We start from the raw sequence: 20102 nt of genomic DNA on the forward strand, positions 1-20102 counted from the left end.
TTACCGTATGCGGGAAAATGGTAGATCAGCGCAGGAGAAAAAAAATTTCTTGTGCTTGAAATAATGAACTATACATGCGATCTTGTGTACGAGGCAAGCATGCAACAGCCACGCTGTAAACACTAACAATATTACTCCGCTCCTGGGACTAACTCTGCTGGATACTCGCGGTGCAACGTTACACGGAGGCAATGTACAGTTTCACACCACCTTCTGCCTCGAGTATGAAGGCGAGCGCCTTGTGATGTTATTACATTTTAATGCGCCTTGAAAGAAAAGGGGGATCGCGGATTTGGATGTTGTTATTTTTTGATGTTCCAAGTCCATTACGTCATATCCACCTGCTGGGTAAATAACATTCATTGCCGGTCTTCATTGAATATTTAGAAGGAAAAAAAAGTAGATGAGCATTCAGCAATAATTAAAGTGATAACGGTCTTTGGGGTACAAGGCGTGATCGTGCACGCATTTCTTTCAGGGGGAGAGGTTTGCATTGGAGAAAGGCGATTGTTAAAATATGAAAGTGTCTATAAGCTAGATAGCTAACGAGCTAGCTAATTACAATTGAAGCAAAAGCAGCTTTCTTTCCCTTTTTTCTGCACTTTGTCCAATGAAAGGAGGCAAGTTCGGGAGGTGAAAGTTCAGTAGAAGGACAAACCCATGTGCAAGGAAGTAGAAAAAAGTGTCAGTCTGGCTGTAGAAAGCCATGCATTTCATTTGTGAAAGCGATATTTCCTTAGATTGAAGCCTTGCTCTTACCACTGTAGCTGGCTGTAGTTTGCTGATAAAATAACGTGTCCTACAGAACAGGCTACACGGCTTTTTAAATTACATTAAATAATGGGCGCTGTCATCAGATCACTAAAATGTCGGAGTGGTACTATGTACGGTTTCACGTTTCCTGTTGCACCTTCTATGATGGGCTGTTTTAAATGTTATGCATTAAATACCGCAACACTTTGATAACTTGTCCGGTTATCCTAAAATAATGCATCCGGGCATTCTACAAATATTTTTGGAAACACGATTTAATATAATTTGAAAGCAGCAGGCCTTTTAAATGTCATCTTTTATGGTTCTTCGGCGAGATTGTGGCAGTTAACACCAATGAAAGAAAATGCATTTTGTAGGTGTTGGATCATTATGACAGTAATTAGAATTTCATTCATTTTACATCCAAAGAAAAGACGGATCGTGGGTTGATTCAGTAGTTCGGTTAACACTAGTCGAAAGCAACATTAATCTAAAGGTGAAGTAAATATTTTAAGTCTTACTGTCCTTGATCAAGGTCTAAAATCCACAGTTCATTTAATAATATACGAAGGCAAATTTATCATGGCTGTATCAATGAGGTCTAAAGCTAATTTGTTCCCATGCTAGAGCCATTAACTACTATTCACCGGTTATAGAGCGCCACCCTCTGACAAAAGATATGAAGGCGTGTGATATTAATTCTTCCTTGGATGTCAATGTAGGTAATTGTGTAAATGCTTTGGTCGACGGTATCCTACAATATCTGCGTCAAGCATTTCAAAACCCTTATTTTGGCATTAGGTATACAGGGCGAAAAGAAAAATGTACATAAACTCAAGGCCATTCAAATAATCAATATTCAAGTCTATATTTAGACTTGGAAATCAATGACGCCACTTTTAGAATAAGTCATTTTCAATATGTCGCGTTTTAAAAATACGGAAATGAGTAAATCCATTTTGGAGCTATAGAGAATAGTATATGAAGTCTATAGGTAGCCTAACTCTACAGCATAATATATAGTAAACTGATAGCGCCCGTTTAGGAGAAACCTATTGTTATGTGGTTTATTTAAATAAATTATGCAGTTCGTGTGCTTTAGAGAAATTCAAAATCTCCGTTAATTTTTGCATTAAAAATTCATATAAAAGTGCATTTACCTTCTGCTTTTCAAACCAGTCTGTAGTAAACACTGCAGTGACTTTGGACAGGTAAAACGCTTAAAGCTTTATTGTTTAAATCTGTAGGCTATAGCCTATACGGTTTAAGAGATTCAGTTGTTAGTGTAACTAAACCCAGAGACCTCAACGAAGGGCCTACTGTCCTATATTTAAGTAATAAAATATGAGTGATGGACTCTTTGTGGACCCCTTCTAAGGAGTGGAGACAGGCTATAAAAAGGCAATCACTGATTAATACCCAGTACAGGTCACTACAAAATTCAGGCGGAACCTCTGGATAGATAAGCTTCAGAAAAGTTGCCATTCAGCAGTATTTTAAAGCTTATCAAGAACTTAAATTTGTATTAAATTTGTTTTGACTAAGAACTAAGCTGGAGGAATGTAATTCCACCAAAAATATAATTGTCTAATTATCAGCAACAAAGAAAATCCAACAAATTACTGTAGCAGTACTGGAAATCAAAAAAAATTAATATGATTTGGGATCAGGATCTATTTTTTTCTAGCTCGAAATGCTTAAAGCTATAAAACATAAGGACAAAACGCCCAATAGAAAGGCCTGATTTGTGCTGTCTCTTAGGCTGACAGTAACATAGGTCCACATTCCTTTGTGACACTGATTACAATATCGACAGGCCTACAAAGGGAAGCGCATATTATCAAGTCAACTAGCTGTTTTAGTCAGGTCAGAGGATTCTAACATTGTTTTGTCTGGATTACCGTGATACCTAAAATAAATCAAAGACGACATTGATTCTCCCTCGATAAAGACGTGGTTTGATAAAGAGCACGCGTTTCTTTCAGCATAAATCCAGTGACGATTATTATCAGTTACGTAACACCTCTTCAAATGCACTTGTGCACACTGCAGAGTAATTAGCTTTCTGTTAATTAGGTAATTAAGCAAATGAAAAGAAGCCACTCTCGATGCCAAAAGAGATGGTTTTCAAATGATATCCCCCCCCCCCCGCTACGCGTAGAATGAGCTATGAAGGAACAAAGGAAAAGCGCCACTCTTTCCATAAATTAAGTGCAGAGTTCATCACCGTGCAGCTCCACTGAGGTTTCTGGCAAAATGCAGCTTGGCAACACGTACCGCCGTGTAATTAACGGAAGTGATACAACTAGTAGGCATACATTGTTATTATTATTATCAATAATAATAATAATAATAAAAGAAAAAAAAACCTGTAACACCCAATCTTAAGTATGAGATCATTAAGAATTTTAACGGCGGAAGTTGTCATCTAAAACTAAATCAAACATTTAACATTGTGGTAATAACGAATATGGTTTAATTTTCAAATTATTATTTAAAAGTGAATGCAAAACGAATTCAGTGAGACGCTGTAAGCTTACACCAAACTCGCCTCACTACTGTTCACACGTAAGGAAGAGGAAAAAATATTCAGCTTCGGTCGAGCGATTTCACTGAACAGTATAGAATCTGGCCACTAGGTGGCACCATCGTAAAACAATTATGGGGTCTAATACCGTTTGTGGTGTCATTCTGCAGGGTCGCCAGGACGTTAATCAATCAGAAGCAACAGTATGATCAGTTCGTAGACTTTATTTGACAATTTCAAAACCTATAAGACCAAATTTTCACTAGAACTGGGTACAGGAGTTAAACATACAGCAAAGGTAGGCTATATATATACAAGTCTGGGATAAAACAAGGCACCGCTCCAGAAGAAACGGAGTAGCAACGCCTCCGCGAGCGACGACACGAGCTTCGGGGGAAATGACGGGCAGCGGCGGAATCGGCCTCCAGCGAACGGCGTCTAACTGGGAAACATCCCGCTGTGTTTTTACATTTATTAACCTGAGTGAAACGGCGAAAGCTGCCCACTGACCTGCATTCGGCATCACATCTAACGGCTTCACATTTCATTCTCTTTTTTTTTTTTTTTTTTTTTTTTTAAATCACTTCTAAAAATACAGCAAATTAAGTCGCAACAGAGGAACACGTAAAAAAACAGTGTGCTTGCCAGAAATGAAGAGCATGCTCTTGCTGCGATACATTAACGGCCTTGAAAAGAGTTTGGCAGGTGATGTGAGCTCACTGGCAGTGATCCCCGCCAAGGAAAAAGGGAAAGGAAATCATGGTCTCTTTGGTACATAGTATTACACCATCTATCCCTAGACTTTGATACGTTTTTATTTTTATTTTAAACACATTAAAAAATACATAACCATCTAAGGAAAATCAGAGATTAAATGGAGGTTGGCAGCATGATAATGACTATCCTATGACAGGAAGCAAACGTTAGGATGAAAAGGGCCACTCAAGTCATTGAAATATGGAAAGATAACCAGAGTCCCCATCAGGCGGGGCTTCACAATTCAGTTCTCATCCCCCCTGGGTCTGAGTAAAGAGCTACTGACGCAAGATAAATCATTTATAGCAGTGTTTCCCAATTCGGTCCTCAGGGACTCCCCCAAGACAGTCCGCATTTTTGCTCCCTCTCAACTCCCTGCCAGGAACTCCGCATTTTTGCTCCCTCCCAGGAACTCCGCATTTTTGCTCCCTGCCAGGAACTCCGCATTTTTGCTCCCTCCCAACTCCCTGCCAGGAACTCCGCATTTTTGCTCCCTCCCAACTCCCTGCCAGGAACTCCGCATTTTTGCTGGAGTTGGAAGGGAGTAAAAACGTGGACTGTCCGCGGGTCCCCGAGGACCGGGTTGGAAAACACTTCATACTATGGCTAATGTCCATCTAAATCCAAATCCCTCAGCATACATTCCAAGATATATAGTATTCAACAATTTTTTTAAAATTTAGTACTTTTTAAACATGAACAATGTGACACTGTTGCGTTCAAGTTTTTATAAAAAGGTTGCTGGTTTTGTTACAAAAAGTGCTGTGATTTTAAAATAAATACATAATGTGCTGCATACAGTTAGAGTCCAGGTCAGTGTATTACAATGTACAGGTTGGATTTCCTTACACTGGATATATAACAGCTGCAAAAGCTTAATTCACAGTCCGACGTCCCTTCTGCAGCCTACTGTCATACGTAATCTATGTAGTACATACATTTTTCTTTTTTAAATTAGGTGGTCCTGTGTATTATCTGCAGATGTTGCTAATGGTGATGGCAGTGTCACTGCCAGCCTGGAAAATGACACCATGCCGCACGGAGGAAACGATGGCACCTAGTCTTACTGGACCGGACTCAGGCAGGGGACACCCCCCAAGGTCGCCTGCCCGTGTGGGTAGAGCACCCAAGACCTCATCACAGCTTTCACCCAATCCAACATGTGACATGAAAACGGATGAAACCCAAAGACAGAGCGAAAAACAAACACATTACGCATCTGTGCCTGAATTCTCTGCCGTGCAAAAAACACACAAAGGGAGACAAAAGGCATTTTTGGAAATCTTCGTAATTAGGATCTATAAAAATATAGTCATCTGTAATGTTCCTCTAGCCGTAAAGTGATTTCTGTTAAAATTAACCAAACAGACTGCTATTCAAATAGGATATGCATTCAACTCCTGGGACAGGAATCGGGAAGACGGTGAACCAGGCGTGGGACGCTAATGCCTCGAGCGACCTCCTTCAAAGGCATGATGCTCTTCATGAGCTGGGAGAGGGACAGGGACAGTCTTAGCACACTCAGCTGTAAGAAAGCAGTCACAGTAAAGCCAGACCATGCTGTACATCAGAATGCATATTATTATTGTTGCTGGAATCCCGAGCGTGCACGTGTATCTACATACATACAGAGCTCACAGCCTTGGGACGCCTGCCTAATTCAGTAAAAAATACTGCAAATTTATTGGTTTTACAACAAAGAATATTACTTTATTCATCTGTTTGCAAAAAATATATCACATTAGAGACAATCAGCAGTTTTAGGTAAAACATTAATTTCAAGTAGTAATAAATTTGAAACCCGAATTATAGTTCTAAACGTTATTCCAATTAAAAAGATCAGTGACAAGCATTCTCACTGGGTGCTTTTTAACTAGTAACACCTTTGCAATAAACACCAAACATTTGTGTATAGTATTCCTTTGGGAGCCAATGACTACATGTGCAATTAACAGCAAAATGTATAGAACAGAACTGAATGAGTCAGTCAAAAAAAAGTTTGCCACTTAAAATGTCTGTGTGGAAGATAAGAGCAGGTATGTTAAACATTGCTTTTCGATGGACTTACTATGAAACCAATACATTTTTAAAGAATTAAGTAAGCTTCCCAAGACTGTTTGCACTGTATATACTAAAAAACAAACATCGATAAGCCAAAACAATTTGACCACCCCCACGTGAAGTGAATGATGTTGACTATCTAGTAAAAACAATGTGTCTGGGATATATTAGGGCGCTTTCCACCACACTTATGTTGTGGTATTTTTAGTATTTTGCCTTTTCCATTGATTTCCAGTTGAATACCAGTAAGTATGCAAATAGCCTGCCTCTGAAACACAACACAACCGGTATCCTGAAAATAGTTGCAAACTCAGGGTAACAAGAATAAATGCAGTTTAAAAAAAAAAACTGGTAATAATGTATGCATGGACAATGCAGGGACCAAAGCTTTAACTGCAATCTCATCAGAAGAACCAGCATAAGATCTAGATGGCATGACAGAGAAGTATTTAGACTTGAGCAAATAAAAAAAATCATAATATGATTTTTTAAAAATAAATATTGGATATTTATAAAACAAAAAAGGAGTTCAAAATAAATTTCTCTCAAACTTGTCTAGGAGTGATGTAAACAGCAATGATGAAAATGATTATGATTGGCTGAGGGAGAGCATGCAGTGCTCATGCGAAAGCAGTGGTGGTAATGATTTTTTTTTTTAAAACATTTACAACCCTCAATAGGAACAGGTATTAAAATTGCAATGCTAAGTTTTGATTCCTATGATAAAGCTAAAATGTTTAGTTTACCTGAAACCCCCTGTGCTGTAATATCTGGACAGTATGAAGGAATGAAAAAGCCTAATCAGTCTAGCTGACTATTGCGGGTCTTGCGATGTGAGAATTGCATTTGTGATACATGTGATGCAGGTATTAAAATCACACGTCGTGAGCCCTATAATATTCTCCGGCCATTTTTCTAATTAAGTACAAAATACCCGCCTCAAGTTGTGATGTCATTCAGCACCGGTACCAGTTTTTACGGCAGTGGAAACCCAGCCCCTTGAAGTACCGTAATTTTGGTACCTTCTCAGATGGTAAGGTAACATTTGTTCCTTAACATGATGAATGTGGATGACATGGGCAGGGGGTGAAGAGCGGAATGACTTGGCCAGATCATTACGGCCAGGCTGCTGGGTCAGAGCATCTCCAAAACGGCAAGGCCTTTATCGTTGTTTCCGAAGTCTGTAACTATTTTCAGGATGCCGGCTGTTTTGTGTTTCGGAAGCAGGCTATTTGCATAATCAGTAGACAGAAAGTGTTTACAAGTCCCACCCCAGAGTACCAAAGTACAAAAAAGTACCCCAGCTGCTATGGCATACTGGGTACTCAAACTTTTGGTACTGGTACTCAAGTGGAAATCAATGGAAAAGGCGAAGTACTAAAAATACTACAACAAAAGTGTGGTGGAAAATGCCCTAATATATCCCAGACACATTGTTTTTACTAGATAATCAACATCATTCACTTCATGTGGGGGTAGCCAAATTGTTTTGGCTCATCTGTGTATATTCATGCACACAGTACTGTGCGAAAATATTAGGCAGGTAAAAATGTGTAAAACTATTTATCTGGTTAGTAAGTGTATAATTGCTCGGAAAAAAACACAACTTAACCTCAGAACATGTGCAAATTAACTGCAAAAGAAAAACCTAAGAGTAATTTCTTCTGTTTTGCAGAAAGTAACTGATGTCTTGCTGGATGGGTAGATGAACACTGCTCCAGTCCCCTAACCTCTCCTTGGGGATAGCCCAGCCATTACTTGTATGTATAGAATCTCACCACCAGCTCAGTTAATTTAAGTTAGTTAAATTACTCGGTGAGGTAGTGATTATCCAAACAAGTATGATACTGGTCAAATAAAAAAATACAGGTGTACTGGACGGTTCCTGCAAAAGAGACTTAAGGAGGGGTTTTGAACTGGCCTAACAAACTTTGACAGACATAATATCATGATTATACAGCATCATGTAAACATGGTTTTCTCTAAGACGTCTGCACCGTACTGTACCCCCACAGATAATTTCATTCTTGTCATTGTTTCACTGACTGAATCAGTAAACTTCAGTCAAACTCATACAGTTCTACATTTAATTAAACATTCCTGAAATAAACCATTTAATGAACGCTTAATGGCACTATACTCACGTTTATAAAACACTGCTTTGAAGGCCATGTGTGGGAGGAGCTCGTAGATCTTCCCTAAAACGTTTGCTTCACCGGCAAACGAGGCATTTCCGTTCCAGACCTGGACGACGTCGTCTCGCTCGCGTACACTGACACTGACGCCAACTATCTCGTCTTCTGAAACACCAGGGGACACGTGCACTCATGTCTTACTCCAGCTACACAGACCGTCACAGCCTGACCGGTCAGAAAAATAAAATCGAATATCAGGTAACGGTTAGGGCTGCATGACATCACGTCGCAACAATGTGACACAGGCGCAATAATCACCACGCCTTTAGATGATGGCTGTAAGCATCTGCATGGACGCTGGCTTTTTGGTACTATATCAGTGTTTATTCATACCCACAATTTGATAATCAGATTAGTGGTACACCTAAAACATTAATAAGAGGCATGACACCCAAAAATTAGTAATCCGTATAAATTCATCTTATCCCTGTGTTTAAAAAACGTGCTGGACTTTAAACTGCAAAACCAAGCACCCAAACGACGTCATTTTACCTCGTTTACCTACAAGATCTTCTTTCAAAAACATTCCGGCTGCTGAGCTGTCCCATATAGCACCGAAAAGCCGGCGTCCGGACACGTTTAGCCCCGGTTATTACTGAGCATGCGGCATATAACCATGATTACATCACAATGTGACATCATGCAGCCCTAGTAACGATACAGTGAAGTCAAAAGATTGAACATTAATCACTAGCATTGAAGCTTGACTACTTCTTAAGACCCCTGGGATCCAAGGTGGCGCGGCCGCTGCCAGACGCCTTTCTGTGTGCTCCGACTAGTATGACGAAGATAATTAAGGACTCCTTACACCCCGCAAACTGTCTGTTCCGCAGGCTGAACTCAGGCAGACGGTTCCGTTGCCTAATGCCCAGGCCATAAGGCTTCTCAACTCAAACTAATTGTGGTCCTTCTGTACACTACGTATGTTTGTACTGGAATGTACATATTCGTGCAGTAAAGTGAACATGTGCAGTATAACTTTAGTCTGTACATCACCATGCCACTGCACTATATTTTAGATTGTATATTTGGATTGTATATTTAGATTATATACTTGATTTGATAAATTTTATTTATATATTGTAATTTTCTTTTTTACTCCTATTTTACTTCTTCCCTTTTTTCTGCACAGCCAAATAAGGGCGACTCAGAGATACATTTCATGGCATGTTGTACTGTATGTGACAAATAAATCTCTTGAATCTTGTACACAGACATTTTGACTGAACGGGCAGCTATAAAATACACACAGCATAGCTAGCTGACTAGTCACCAGTTTTACTTGGAGGACTAAGCTTGCTTAAACACACCCATTTTCTCCATTACATGCCATGTCTGTTTGGAACTGTCCCAAGGCACATAATTATCTCATTCGATAAATGACATGACATTTAAATCAATTGTCGTTTTGTATCTTGTTAAATTCTAAATGCATTCTGATCGCAGTGGTATGGAAATTTCACACTGTCACACCCTTGCAGTGCTCTTTACCTTCCATGGTGGATTAGAATCAGAAAGAAGCAAGCAACTAGAGCAGGTGGGACCAAGACATCTTATTGGTTGGTCCTGCCTCCTCTAGTTGCTTGGACTCACCTCCTCTACAATCGGATTGGTTATCTTCCTGGACCTATCATTGTTTCTTCTGCCCTCAGAACATTTTTGAGTAAGTGAAACTCCCATTAGTCACTTTACCTGACTGGGCCACTTGGGCGACTCCAAAAGTCTGTGCTAAAAGAGGAAGGGCTACGTTTAAAATCCCAGACAGGGACCGGAATGCCCATTCAGGGACTCACCTGCTGCGCAGTGATCTGCAAACTGCTCCCCGATGGTGGCGAGTAACAGCTCCTTCCAAACCACCGACTGACAGACAAAGCAATGAGAAAAAGCAGAACCAGACAGTGTAAGGTAGTGTGCCGGATGCCCGGCCCAAAGCCCAGCACAGTCCACTGGATGCCCAGCCCAAAGCCCAGGTGGCCGCCCGGCCCGAACCCCAGCGCGGCACACTGGATGCCCGGCCCAAAACCCAGGCGGACGCCCGGCCCGAACCCCAGCGCGACACATTGGATGCCCGGCGCAAAGCCCAGCGCGGCACACTGGATGCCCGGCCCAAAGTGGTGCACTGGATGCCCAACCCAAAGCCCAGCGTGGTGCACTGGATGCCCAGTAGGACGCCCAGCCCGAAGCCCAGCGCGGCGCACTGGACGCCCGGCCCGAAGCCCAGTAGGACGCCCGGCCCAAAGCCTAGCGCGGCGCACTGGACGCCCGGCCCGAAGCCCAGTAGGACGCCCAGCCCGAAGCCCAGCGCGGCGCACTGGATGCCCGGCCTGAAGCCCAGTAGGACGCTCAGCCCGAAGCCCAGCACGGCACACTGGACGCCCGGCCCGAAGCCCAGCGTGGCCCGCTCCTGGCATACCGTGCTCTCTTTTGGCACTTTTATCCTCCACACTCCTCCTTTCGCATTGCTCTCTTCTTCCCTGAAACAAAAAAATAATAATAATCCACTCTGGTCTCATATTTTAATGTCTCCTTGACAGATATTTCCCTATATGCAGCAAACCTTTAAAATCATAACGCTGAAGATTTGAAAGCTTTTCTCAAATCCCTGCTCTACTCTAATGATCATAAATCATCATGGAGATTTTTTACTACATTTCTTTATCCCTGTCTAGTTCCATTACTAACAACATCCTAAAATGAGCAGAGGATGGATTTTTTATTTTTTTAAAGATCCCCACTGGCAGAGCTGTAGCACCTTACAGTTCAGGAGCCCACCTGCCACACTAATACAGTCCACAGTTAAAGTCTCCCCCACCCTGACCAGCCTAAAAGGGTGGAAGTTGGACTGATGCACCCACAGCATGCTGGGACTACATGGCAGTGTGTGGCTCAGTGGGCTAGTGTCTGTAATCGGAAGGTCGCTGGTTCGAGCCCAGCCTCGGCACACCTGCGAGCGAGGCCCTTAACCCCCAACTCCCTGGGTGCCGCTATGGGTGGCTGCGCTCTCACCTATGGAGAGTAAGTCAGGGGAGGTGTGAAGAGCATTTCCCCATGTGGACCATTTATTATCACTACTGTACTGAGGAAAGTAGCATTTTTAAGTAAATGATTAAGTAATCTAAGGGCTGCCGTTTCAAGATTAAGAGCCTATGACCTAGTGGTGCTCAACATCGGCACAGTCAATCAGCTCTATTAACGTGCAAAAGCCCAGTGCTGTGAAAGCTGAGTCAGCATCACTGTCTGGAGCTCACTATCACTCACGTAGAAGCCAGCTGTACTTCAGATAATGTGACTGATAACCTCACGGGACTTAGCAGAATGATTTCAGAAAGAAAAGGCTCCTGAATTAGTCGACTGTGGTGTCTGACGGGTATTTAGATTAGTAATTTTTGTATTTTTAAAAGTGAATAACAGGCCATTTTCCAAACACATCAGAGAATTTACCACAGCTTGAGACGTCAACTGCATCCCATAGCAAACATCCTAAAACTCTTGCAGCAGATTTCTGGGTATTTCTCACCCAGAAAGAGAGAATGCCTCAGAGATTAAGCATCGCTTCAGGCCACAATGTGAAATGGGTTTTTAAAAAATAATTATTGTTGTATATACACGACAGGCATGAGGCGGGGGGGGGGGGGAGGCACAGACCCCCCAGGGTAAGGCAGAGGCAGATTATAAGCACATTCATTGGCTTCACTCCTTTGCCTGATAGCACTGACTCTGGTTTTCCTCTGGCCCAGAAAATGCACACAGGCCCGATTCTGACCCTTCAGTCATGGTCGCCTCCACACCCTTTCTCCCAATAAACTCCCAGTTCCTTCCTCCCCTCCCTAAATCACCGGATTCATTTTGGTGTCTTGCCCTGAGCAAGTCTTACAGCTACTTAGTGCTGAACGACAGCCTGAGAGTCTTCAGGAAACAGACCAGCCACAGACCCACAATAATGTACCTCCATTTAGTGCTCATGTTTGAAACACATTTATTGAGTAACTTAGCCACAGGTAGTTATACAGGAGGAGCTGGTTCAGCAGACTCACCAGAGAGGCCTCCTCTCTCCACGCATCAGGTGATAGCTGCATCTCAATGGAAGCCGCGTCACGGAAGGAATATTGTTGTAAACACTCCAAAAACACTGAGGGCAAACAGTAAACAGAAGCAGAGAGGGAGACTGAAGCCGTGATTGGGGGCTTCTGCTTTGAAATTAGCGAAATCCTGAATTCCTGTGGTGTCCTACCTGTACAGTCTGAACAGTGTAGATCTTCTTCAAATTGGACTCGCATTCGGCTGCTGTCGTTCCCGGCAATGACCTTTGGGGACAGACACAAATAGGAAAGACGGCCCTGTTTCTTTTAGACAGTGAGAGGGCGGCTTCTATTTTTAAAGGCCAAGCAGGTGACAGGCCGGGCCTGACGAAGGTCCCCTGCCTTTGCCGGATCCCACCCATATACCGCAATTCGTACACTTTCAGTTTCTACAACAGTCTGGGCTAGGAAAATAACGCGACGATATGAAATTACCTTAATTGAAATAAGAACAGCAGAGGGCAGAATTTTACACTAAATAAGACCCGAGGCTAACGAAAAACATGATTAAATACGAACATTACCATTCAAAAGAACGATTCAGATTCTACGATACACAGCAATTAAGTGTTCAACTGCAAAGAAACATGTCAGACGGGAACAGCCGAGTGAAATAACTAGAGTTAAAAAAAACTTCAGCTCAAGCTGCGCAGACGGACTCCGAGACAGGAGAGAGTCCGGATTCAGCAAAAAGCGGCGCTGAGTGTCCACATTTCGCATCATCATCCCCCCCATTTACAGCAGAGCGCTGCCATAGTGTGACAAACCGCGGGACCCGCTTATGTAAGAGCAGCCCGGGATCATGCGGACGTGCCAGCCGTCTTGGCGAAACTCATTTCCTGCAAAAATACCTTTAACGCGCAGGTGTTTAAAAGCCACATAAATACTGAGCTGCACTGGTCACTAAAACCAGCAGCGAAATTAATGCGCTCATGCAGTCAGTCCCTTGGGAAGCGACACTGACACCAGTGCATCTAGTACACCTAGGCTAGTTGGCCAGCTATAACTAGTCCTGCAGCGAGCTGACTTTTACCGTATTACTTAAGAACAGCGTTAACCAGCAAGCTGACTCCCTGAAAATTAATGTTACAAATAGGCTACTGTAACCAAAAAGCTCACACGGGACACCGCGGCTGCTGGTTAGTTAACGCTGAACGGTGAAATCGCGCTGGTTAACTGGCTCAGCGCAGTTAGGTGGGTAAGTCAGCCGGCTAGGCCGTGGGCAGTAACCGCCGGCTGTATCGGCAGCCGCGGCTCGTCTCGCCAAAAGCCACCCGATCTAGAGCGCTGAGATCCGGCGGCTGGGGCGGCGCAGGACCGGGGTCGGGGCCGGAGCCGCTCCCGCACCTATCGAGCCAGAAAGTCCAGGCGGAGTGCAGTGGCAGCGCCGGGCCGTCTTTGTCGCGACTCGTCGCGCTTTCAAGCTCCTCCTCGTCGATGTGGATGCTGTTCTCCCGCTCGTCTGTCTGCAGGTCGGGGGCTGAAGACAGCGCCATGTCTCCGGCTCTCTCCCAATCTTCACCGTGAGATGGGCGCACCGACGTCCGGACGAAAGGACCGCAGCGACTGGCCGTCAAGCTGCCGCGTCAGCGCCGCTCGGCCGCAGCGCAGAAGTGCGTCAGACCGCGGAGCCGCATACGGGCACGGAGCTTAAAGCGAGAATACGATGCATCACTTACGGAAACAGTCATCCTGTAACAACTTCATTGTTACAGTGTAAGTGAAAGGGTTTACATGGAAACATTTCTGTGTGCATGAGATAATACAATAAAACAATTCGTTTCAGTAAGCTATTTAACCTGTTACTTTAAATTAATCTAACGTAGGAGACATGACGATGTGTTCAAAGCCGAAGGGTTTCGGTCCTTACATTGTTTTCTGGCTAACAATCCCCGGTCCGTAAACAGGAGCAAAACTACAAGCAGCAGATTTGCTAAGTTTGTGTTTATGTTCCGATTTCAACAGACTGTTTTTCATAATTCAAATTAAAGCACAACATAACCACAGGAGCTGTTAGTTCCAGTATGGGCGCCTGATCAGATCCACTCATGTCACAGAAGTTACCAGAAACATTTCCCATCTAATAATTCAGTTACGGTGTTTACTGTGACGTGGTCACTGGAAGGGGCAACCCATGTATGGCCTACTGCAAGCGGGGGCAGAGCTGCTCTTAGGTTATTTCAGGGCCATTGTGTATTCATTTTTAGGTGCTCCCCAGCGTAAGCCCCTGGCACTGAGGTAACAATAATAATAATAATAGTAGATTCCCATGGGGAAACTCTCATTAGCCCCCAGCTGACTGTGAAGGGCAGTCACCCATAGCGGCACCCAGGGAGCTGGGGGTTAAGGGCCTCGCTCAGGCACGCGCCTAGGTGGTATGCATAATCCCCGTGTTTGGTGATTCCCTTCAGGGGCCGATTGTATTAGCACAAAAAACATATCAATGTTGTTGCTGAGGTTATGGGCTAACCTGAAATTAAGATAGGCCTAAGCCTTTTGTACCAAACGGTAACGTCTCCTGCCTTCTTTATAATGTATACCCATAGCTGGTATCGCGCCCTGCTGACTGTAGCCTTGGAGCCTATCCCGACAGTCAGTCCTGATTGCAAAAAAATATTAAATATTAAGCAAAAGGTTCCGTCAGAATCGAGGTTTGCCACCTTGTCTACGTATTGCAGTTTTACAGGTTTTTTCCATTGCCATATAAAATGTGACAGACCAGATGCTATCAGTTAATCTTTCTCCGGCATATCCAGTGAAGGATCGGGTGCGTCTGCCGCCTATCCCATCCGCACAAGGTAGGGGGCGCCCTGGACGGGACGCCAGTCCATCATAAGGTACACACACTATGGGCAACGTAAAGGTAGGCCTACTTATATTTGGACAGTGGGAAGAAATGGCAGTACGCCAGAGGAAACCCGCATAACACAGGCACGTACAAATTACAGAATGACGGGCGTGTTAGGCCTATTTATACCCCCTGCTACCTACCGTGCTGCCGATATCGGTGTTTGATAACAATACTTACAAATATTGTAACGGTAAGGAATGATGGCAGTTGCTGAGCAATACCACATGTGTAGAGAAGACCTGACACTTCTGGCCATATGTATAGTCAGAAAAATAGCTACCAGTAAAAACATTTTCGGACAAAACTACAACTTTGGCGACTGAGAGTTAAAACATCTACGTATCACTTTAAATGTATGATTATTCGCAAAAAAAAGCAATCAACAAATCATAACTTTTTAGAAATATTATTGTAATAAATCTGACCTGGATTGGGTTGAGTGACAGCGAGGGCGTGTAAATAACCCGATGGTTGAAATAATTCAGCTATGTGCCTTTAAATAGTGACGGGCGAGCGATCGTGGCCGTCCGCGCTGGGTGTTCCACATGAAATAAGTGTACAAACCAATGATGTTTTTTTTCAATGGGGACCAAGTCATGCATCATTTAATTCAGCGGTAGCGTATACATGTTTCGTTTGTTATTTAATGATTATCGGGAGGAGGAGTTGTAATGGTTACGGTCGATGAGCCGATGCGTTTTCACAGCTTTAGCTGAGGGATTCCGCATATCGGATTCACCATCGGATTTAACGTCGCAGGGCTTCGGCTTGTTACCGGAAGTTCATTTTCTGACAACTGCAAAAAAACAGAAAGGCTGCGGGTATATGATGTAGCGTCATGGTTTCTGGATGCTCGGACACATGCCTGCTTGTAATATAGATAAGTAGTTTGGATGTTGATAATTGCCTGACTAATTATAGATGTTTTCTCTGCCAATACAAAGGAGCACGCCGCCAGTGGAATGGACATGTCGGCATTGTCTTTCTTTTTAGCGAGTCTTTTGCATATTGGGGATACCCTGCCTCGTCGCGCCTCTGGTCTTTTGTAGATGCAGGGAGAATATGGAGGCAGATATGACAATTCTGAAGAATGAAAAGAAACGGTGACTTCACCGCCTCGTAAGATGAATGTCAGGTGCACCGCAGTGGTGCCCAGGATTACGAATAATATCGCGTTTCATTTCTTCTCTCGTGAAGCTCTAATTTAATTTTCATTTAAATATAAATGACAGCCCGCGTGCGTTAACAGGAGAAGCATGCGACCGCCGATCGGTCAGACACTGGCAGTTTATTTTCCATGTCATCTGATACGTGATCGGCGAAGGAAAAGCGGGTCTGCTTGATGTGGCTTGATGGAGACCGAGTGAGGCTGGCCGTGTTGTGGATGCACAGATGGCGAATACAAGCGAGCCGGGGCAAAGCGCCCCATCGCTGCAGAATTACGCCGCTACCGCGTCCGCGGTGAAGCTCGCTTCTCTGGGGCTGATCATCTGCATGAGCCTGGCGGGGAACCTACTGATATCCTTCCTGGTGCTGAAAGACAGAAGTCTGCACAGAGCTCCCTATTACTTCCTTCTAGATTTGTGCTTGGCAGATATAGTGAGGTCTGTCGTGTGCTTCCCGTTCGTGATGGTATCCATCAGCAGCGGCTCCAGCTGGACCTACAGCGTAATAAGCTGCAAGATCATCGCCTTCATCGCGGTGCTCTTCTGTTTCCACGTAGCTTTTATGCTTTTCTGCATCAGTGTGACTCGATATATGGCAATCGCACACCACAGGTTTTATTCTAAACGGATGACATTTTGGACTTGCGTGGCCGTCATCTGCATGGTTTGGACCCTCTCTGTTGCAATGGCGTTCCCCCCAGTCTTCGACGTGGGCACCTACAAATTCATAAGGGAGGAAGAGCAGTGCATCTTCGAGCACCGATACGTGAAGGCGAACGACACGCTGGGCTTCATGTTAATGCTGGTGGTCATCGTGGGTACCACGCACGTTGTTTACGTGAAGATGCTGTTTTTCGTTTACGACCACCGCAAGATGAAGCCTGCCCAGCTGGTCCCGGCCATAAGCCAGAACTGGACTTTCCATGGACCCGGTGCCACCGGGCAAGCGGCGGCCAACTGGATCGCGGGGTTCGGACGTGGGCCCACGCCGCCGACCCTGGTGGGCATCAGGCAGGCGTCGCACAATCCCAGCAAGCGGCTTCTCGTCTTGGATGAATTCAAAATGGAAAAGAGGATCGGCAAGATGTTCTACATGATCACACTGGGCTTTTTCCTGCTGTGGGCTCCCTACATCGTGGCGTGTTATCTCCGAGTGTTTGTGAAAGCCGGCACCATACCGCAGGTCTACCTGACTGCGGCGGTCTGGATGACGTTTGCGCAGGCGGCAGTGAATCCTATTATATGCTTTATATTTAACAAGGAACTGAGGGTGCGCTTCAGAACGCGGTTCCCATGCTGTCTCAGCACACAGACCCCCATGGAGCCCTATTGTGTCATCTAGACCTTCTGCGGTGCCTCCCTTGACTTTTTACTGGAGCACTTTTAGAGGTTTTATTTCGCGGTATGAAAGTAATGGACGGACCAGTATACATTCTTTTTGTATTTATTTAATAATGTTAGTCATGGTGAAGTTTCTTCCTGACTGGGCGTCACTGAATTTGAATTTCTCTGGGTTATTGCTCTGACAGAATTCCTTGCAATAGCTCCTGGCGTGGGAAAACCATGTTTTTGTAAAGATTTGTATGCATATATATATTTACCCAGTGACAGCACCAAATGATAATCTCATAAGGAAGGTTTCTCTCAAAAGTGTGCGTCATTTCCGTGTAGGGTTTTATTGTTGGTGTAAATGCTAAAGACTAAATCTTTGCTTTCGTTATTATTTTTTCTCAGCTGGTGGGGGAAACAGTAATGTTTGGCTAATGTTCGACAAGTCCGGCCCTTTGTGTGGATAGACTTACAGTCAAATCAAATTTCACTTTTTGTGGCAGTTAATATAATGTATGGATTTTGGAAATGTATTTGAAACGTTTCTTTCCATATTCTCTTGAAATAATGTAAAATTTTGATGATGAAACAGTTCATATTATAATGGCCTGTGTGCTGTTAAAAATGTTTGCATTGTTTGTACTCAAAATAAATCATTACAAGTGATTGGATGACCGTTCGAGTGCCACAGCTCACCAAGAAAACTGCACTAAGTTCTTTTATTCAGGATTACATTTTGTATGCCTTGAAGACACATGTTTGCATTTCCAATTACCCCGGTGTCTGTTGTGAATTTTGCTGTGATCCATTTCTGTTATGATGGCCATTGCACAGCCATAGAATTTGTGGAGTGACATCTGAGCTTATTGGGGATGAAGGAAAATTGTTGAGCGGAGGGAAGATGTCGGTTCAGAGTGAGTTTAATCTGGTTTTTAATTTAACAAGCTATCCCAGAGGGGGTTGGCGATAATCGAACAGCTTTCGTGTCCCCCCCCCCCCCCCCAACATGTTTACATAACATCCAAGGCGGTACTTACCCCCTCTCTTTCAGTACTCTGTCTGCTACTTTAAACTGTAATTTTAAAGGCCATCCAAGTACTGCCTGCTCTTCACACATCTGTGTGATGTGACACATGGGGTAGAAGTGTGTTTTAGGTATTAGAACATTATAATTATGTTTTTAAAAAACCATTTTCAGCCTTTGATAATGCGCTCAGTGGTTAAAGGTTAAATACTCTCTGGAACTATGAAACATTTGGGAGAACAGCCACTTTCAGGCATTCAGTATTAAGCATAATAATGAAATCGGTAAGTCTGTGGACTGGGGAGAATGAGGCGCTCCTGGTTATAAGAAACACAGGCCTGTAGCGATTTGATTGCAGTGCAGAATGAGCTTATTAGTTCTGTCTCTCCTCGTGTTGGGCTGTAGTGCCCATACGAGCCTGTCAGCCATCCAGATCGCTCCCTGGGATGGGTGTGTGTGTGTGTGTGTGTTGGGGGGGGGGGTTGGTTTGTGGAGTAGCTATTAATGGCTGTATAAAGATGAAACTCCCACATGAGCCGTGGCCTTCTGGCAGTCCGTTAGCCGACACAGTGTTTCCACATGGCTCAGATATTTGCTAACTCCGCCTCCAGCTCCCCTCAGCATGTACCAGGGAATCAGCATGACCTCTGATGATCCGCATAGCCAGTGGGAATGCTTCTTTGATGGGGTCGCTCCCCTTCAGACGTTTGCACTAACCTGTGACACACTCAGAATAGATAGATTTACATAAGGACACATTTATAAAGATGTTAAATAATTTGACTGGCATCCCATGTGAGGTGCCTCGGTTGTGTGTTTCGTGGGAAAGGCTTCTGTCTCACCCGTCCCTGTACTGGAAACGTACCTGTGGGAAATGGAAGGACGAATGGACGGATGATGTAGTAAAGATGTGCCCCAGCCTTCCTTTTATTCCCTTCATTTTCCAAAGTCATTTTTTTGCCTTCTGTTAACACAGCACTCCCAGTGCGTGAGCTGACCCCGACCTCTGTCACGTCTGTGAACATGAATTAAAGCGAGATGCTGATAGGACACGGAGGTCCAGCTGTGTGGACGGCTCAGAGTGATGAGGCCGGTCCGTACGGGGCCACTGGGACGCGGCGCTCAGGGCCCACGGACCTCTCGGTTCGCTCAGAAAGCGTTGACGTCACCCTCCGGGATCAGGTGGCAGGCGTGCGTGTGGCTCTCCCGTGCCAAGTGCCCGGGTCGGCTGGCACGCCAGGCAGCACGTGAGGAACGTGCCCAGTTCTTGTCTGTCCTCCAGCATGTGCCAAGCACCACGCGGGCGTTAGGTATGGCCACGAGCTGCTGTTTCCATTTTTACCCCTCCGGCTTCGTTCGGG

The 20102-nt window shown here is 44.3% G+C and overlaps 3 protein-coding genes and 1 long non-coding RNA gene across 9 annotated transcripts in view; 2 read left to right on the top strand and 2 right to left on the bottom strand.

The window, feature by feature from the left end:
- foxp1b (forkhead box P1b) overlaps window positions 1–250 on the bottom strand; it is a 146523-nt gene extending 146273 nt beyond the window's left edge. The window contains exon 1 of one of the 5 annotated variants that reach the window (XM_023793945.2): window positions 5–250. The gene's annotated coding sequence lies outside the window, so the exon portion shown is untranslated. The remainder of the gene's footprint in view (window positions 1–4) is intronic. The other 4 variants (XM_023793943.2, XM_023793940.2, XM_023793947.2 and 1 more) reach the window with 4 other exon arrangements.
- Window positions 221–3852, top strand: LOC140592229 (uncharacterized). The gene is made up of 2 exons (XR_011992511.1): window positions 221–348; window positions 3451–3852. It is a non-coding gene; the product is annotated as an uncharacterized lncRNA (long non-coding RNA).
- LOC111834542 (eukaryotic translation initiation factor 4E type 3) lies at window positions 3489–15767 on the bottom strand. Of its 2 annotated transcripts, XM_023793955.2 has the most exons (8): window positions 14242–14329; window positions 13719–14020; window positions 12524–12596; window positions 12327–12421; window positions 10706–10766; window positions 10086–10152; window positions 8242–8397; window positions 3489–5525 (listed from the first exon to the last, which is right to left on the bottom strand). In XM_023793955.2, the coding sequence occupies exons 2-8, from the start codon at window positions 13865–13867 to the stop codon at window positions 5479–5481; spliced, it is 648 nt and encodes a 215-aa protein (XP_023649723.2). In that variant the 5' UTR covers window positions 13868–14020; window positions 14242–14329; the 3' UTR covers window positions 3489–5478. The 2 variants fall into 2 exon arrangements, with proteins under 2 accessions (XP_023649723.2, XP_023649724.2); XM_023793956.2 differs by lacking the exons at window positions 13719–14020; window positions 14242–14329 and adding an exon at window positions 15648–15767.
- Window positions 15768–15868: 101 nt separating this feature from the next.
- Window positions 15869–18383, top strand: gpr27 (G protein-coupled receptor 27). Its single transcript, XM_023793952.2, has one exon. The coding sequence runs from the start codon at window positions 16615–16617 to the stop codon at window positions 17728–17730; it is 1116 nt and encodes a 371-aa protein (XP_023649720.1). The 5' UTR covers window positions 15869–16614; the 3' UTR covers window positions 17731–18383.
- Window positions 18384–20102: the final 1719 nt, after the last annotated feature.

Source organism: Paramormyrops kingsleyae, chromosome 8 (genome assembly GCF_048594095.1).
Source record: "Paramormyrops kingsleyae isolate MSU_618 chromosome 8, PKINGS_0.4, whole genome shotgun sequence".
Taxonomy (NCBI): domain Eukaryota; kingdom Metazoa; phylum Chordata; class Actinopteri; order Osteoglossiformes; family Mormyridae; genus Paramormyrops; species Paramormyrops kingsleyae.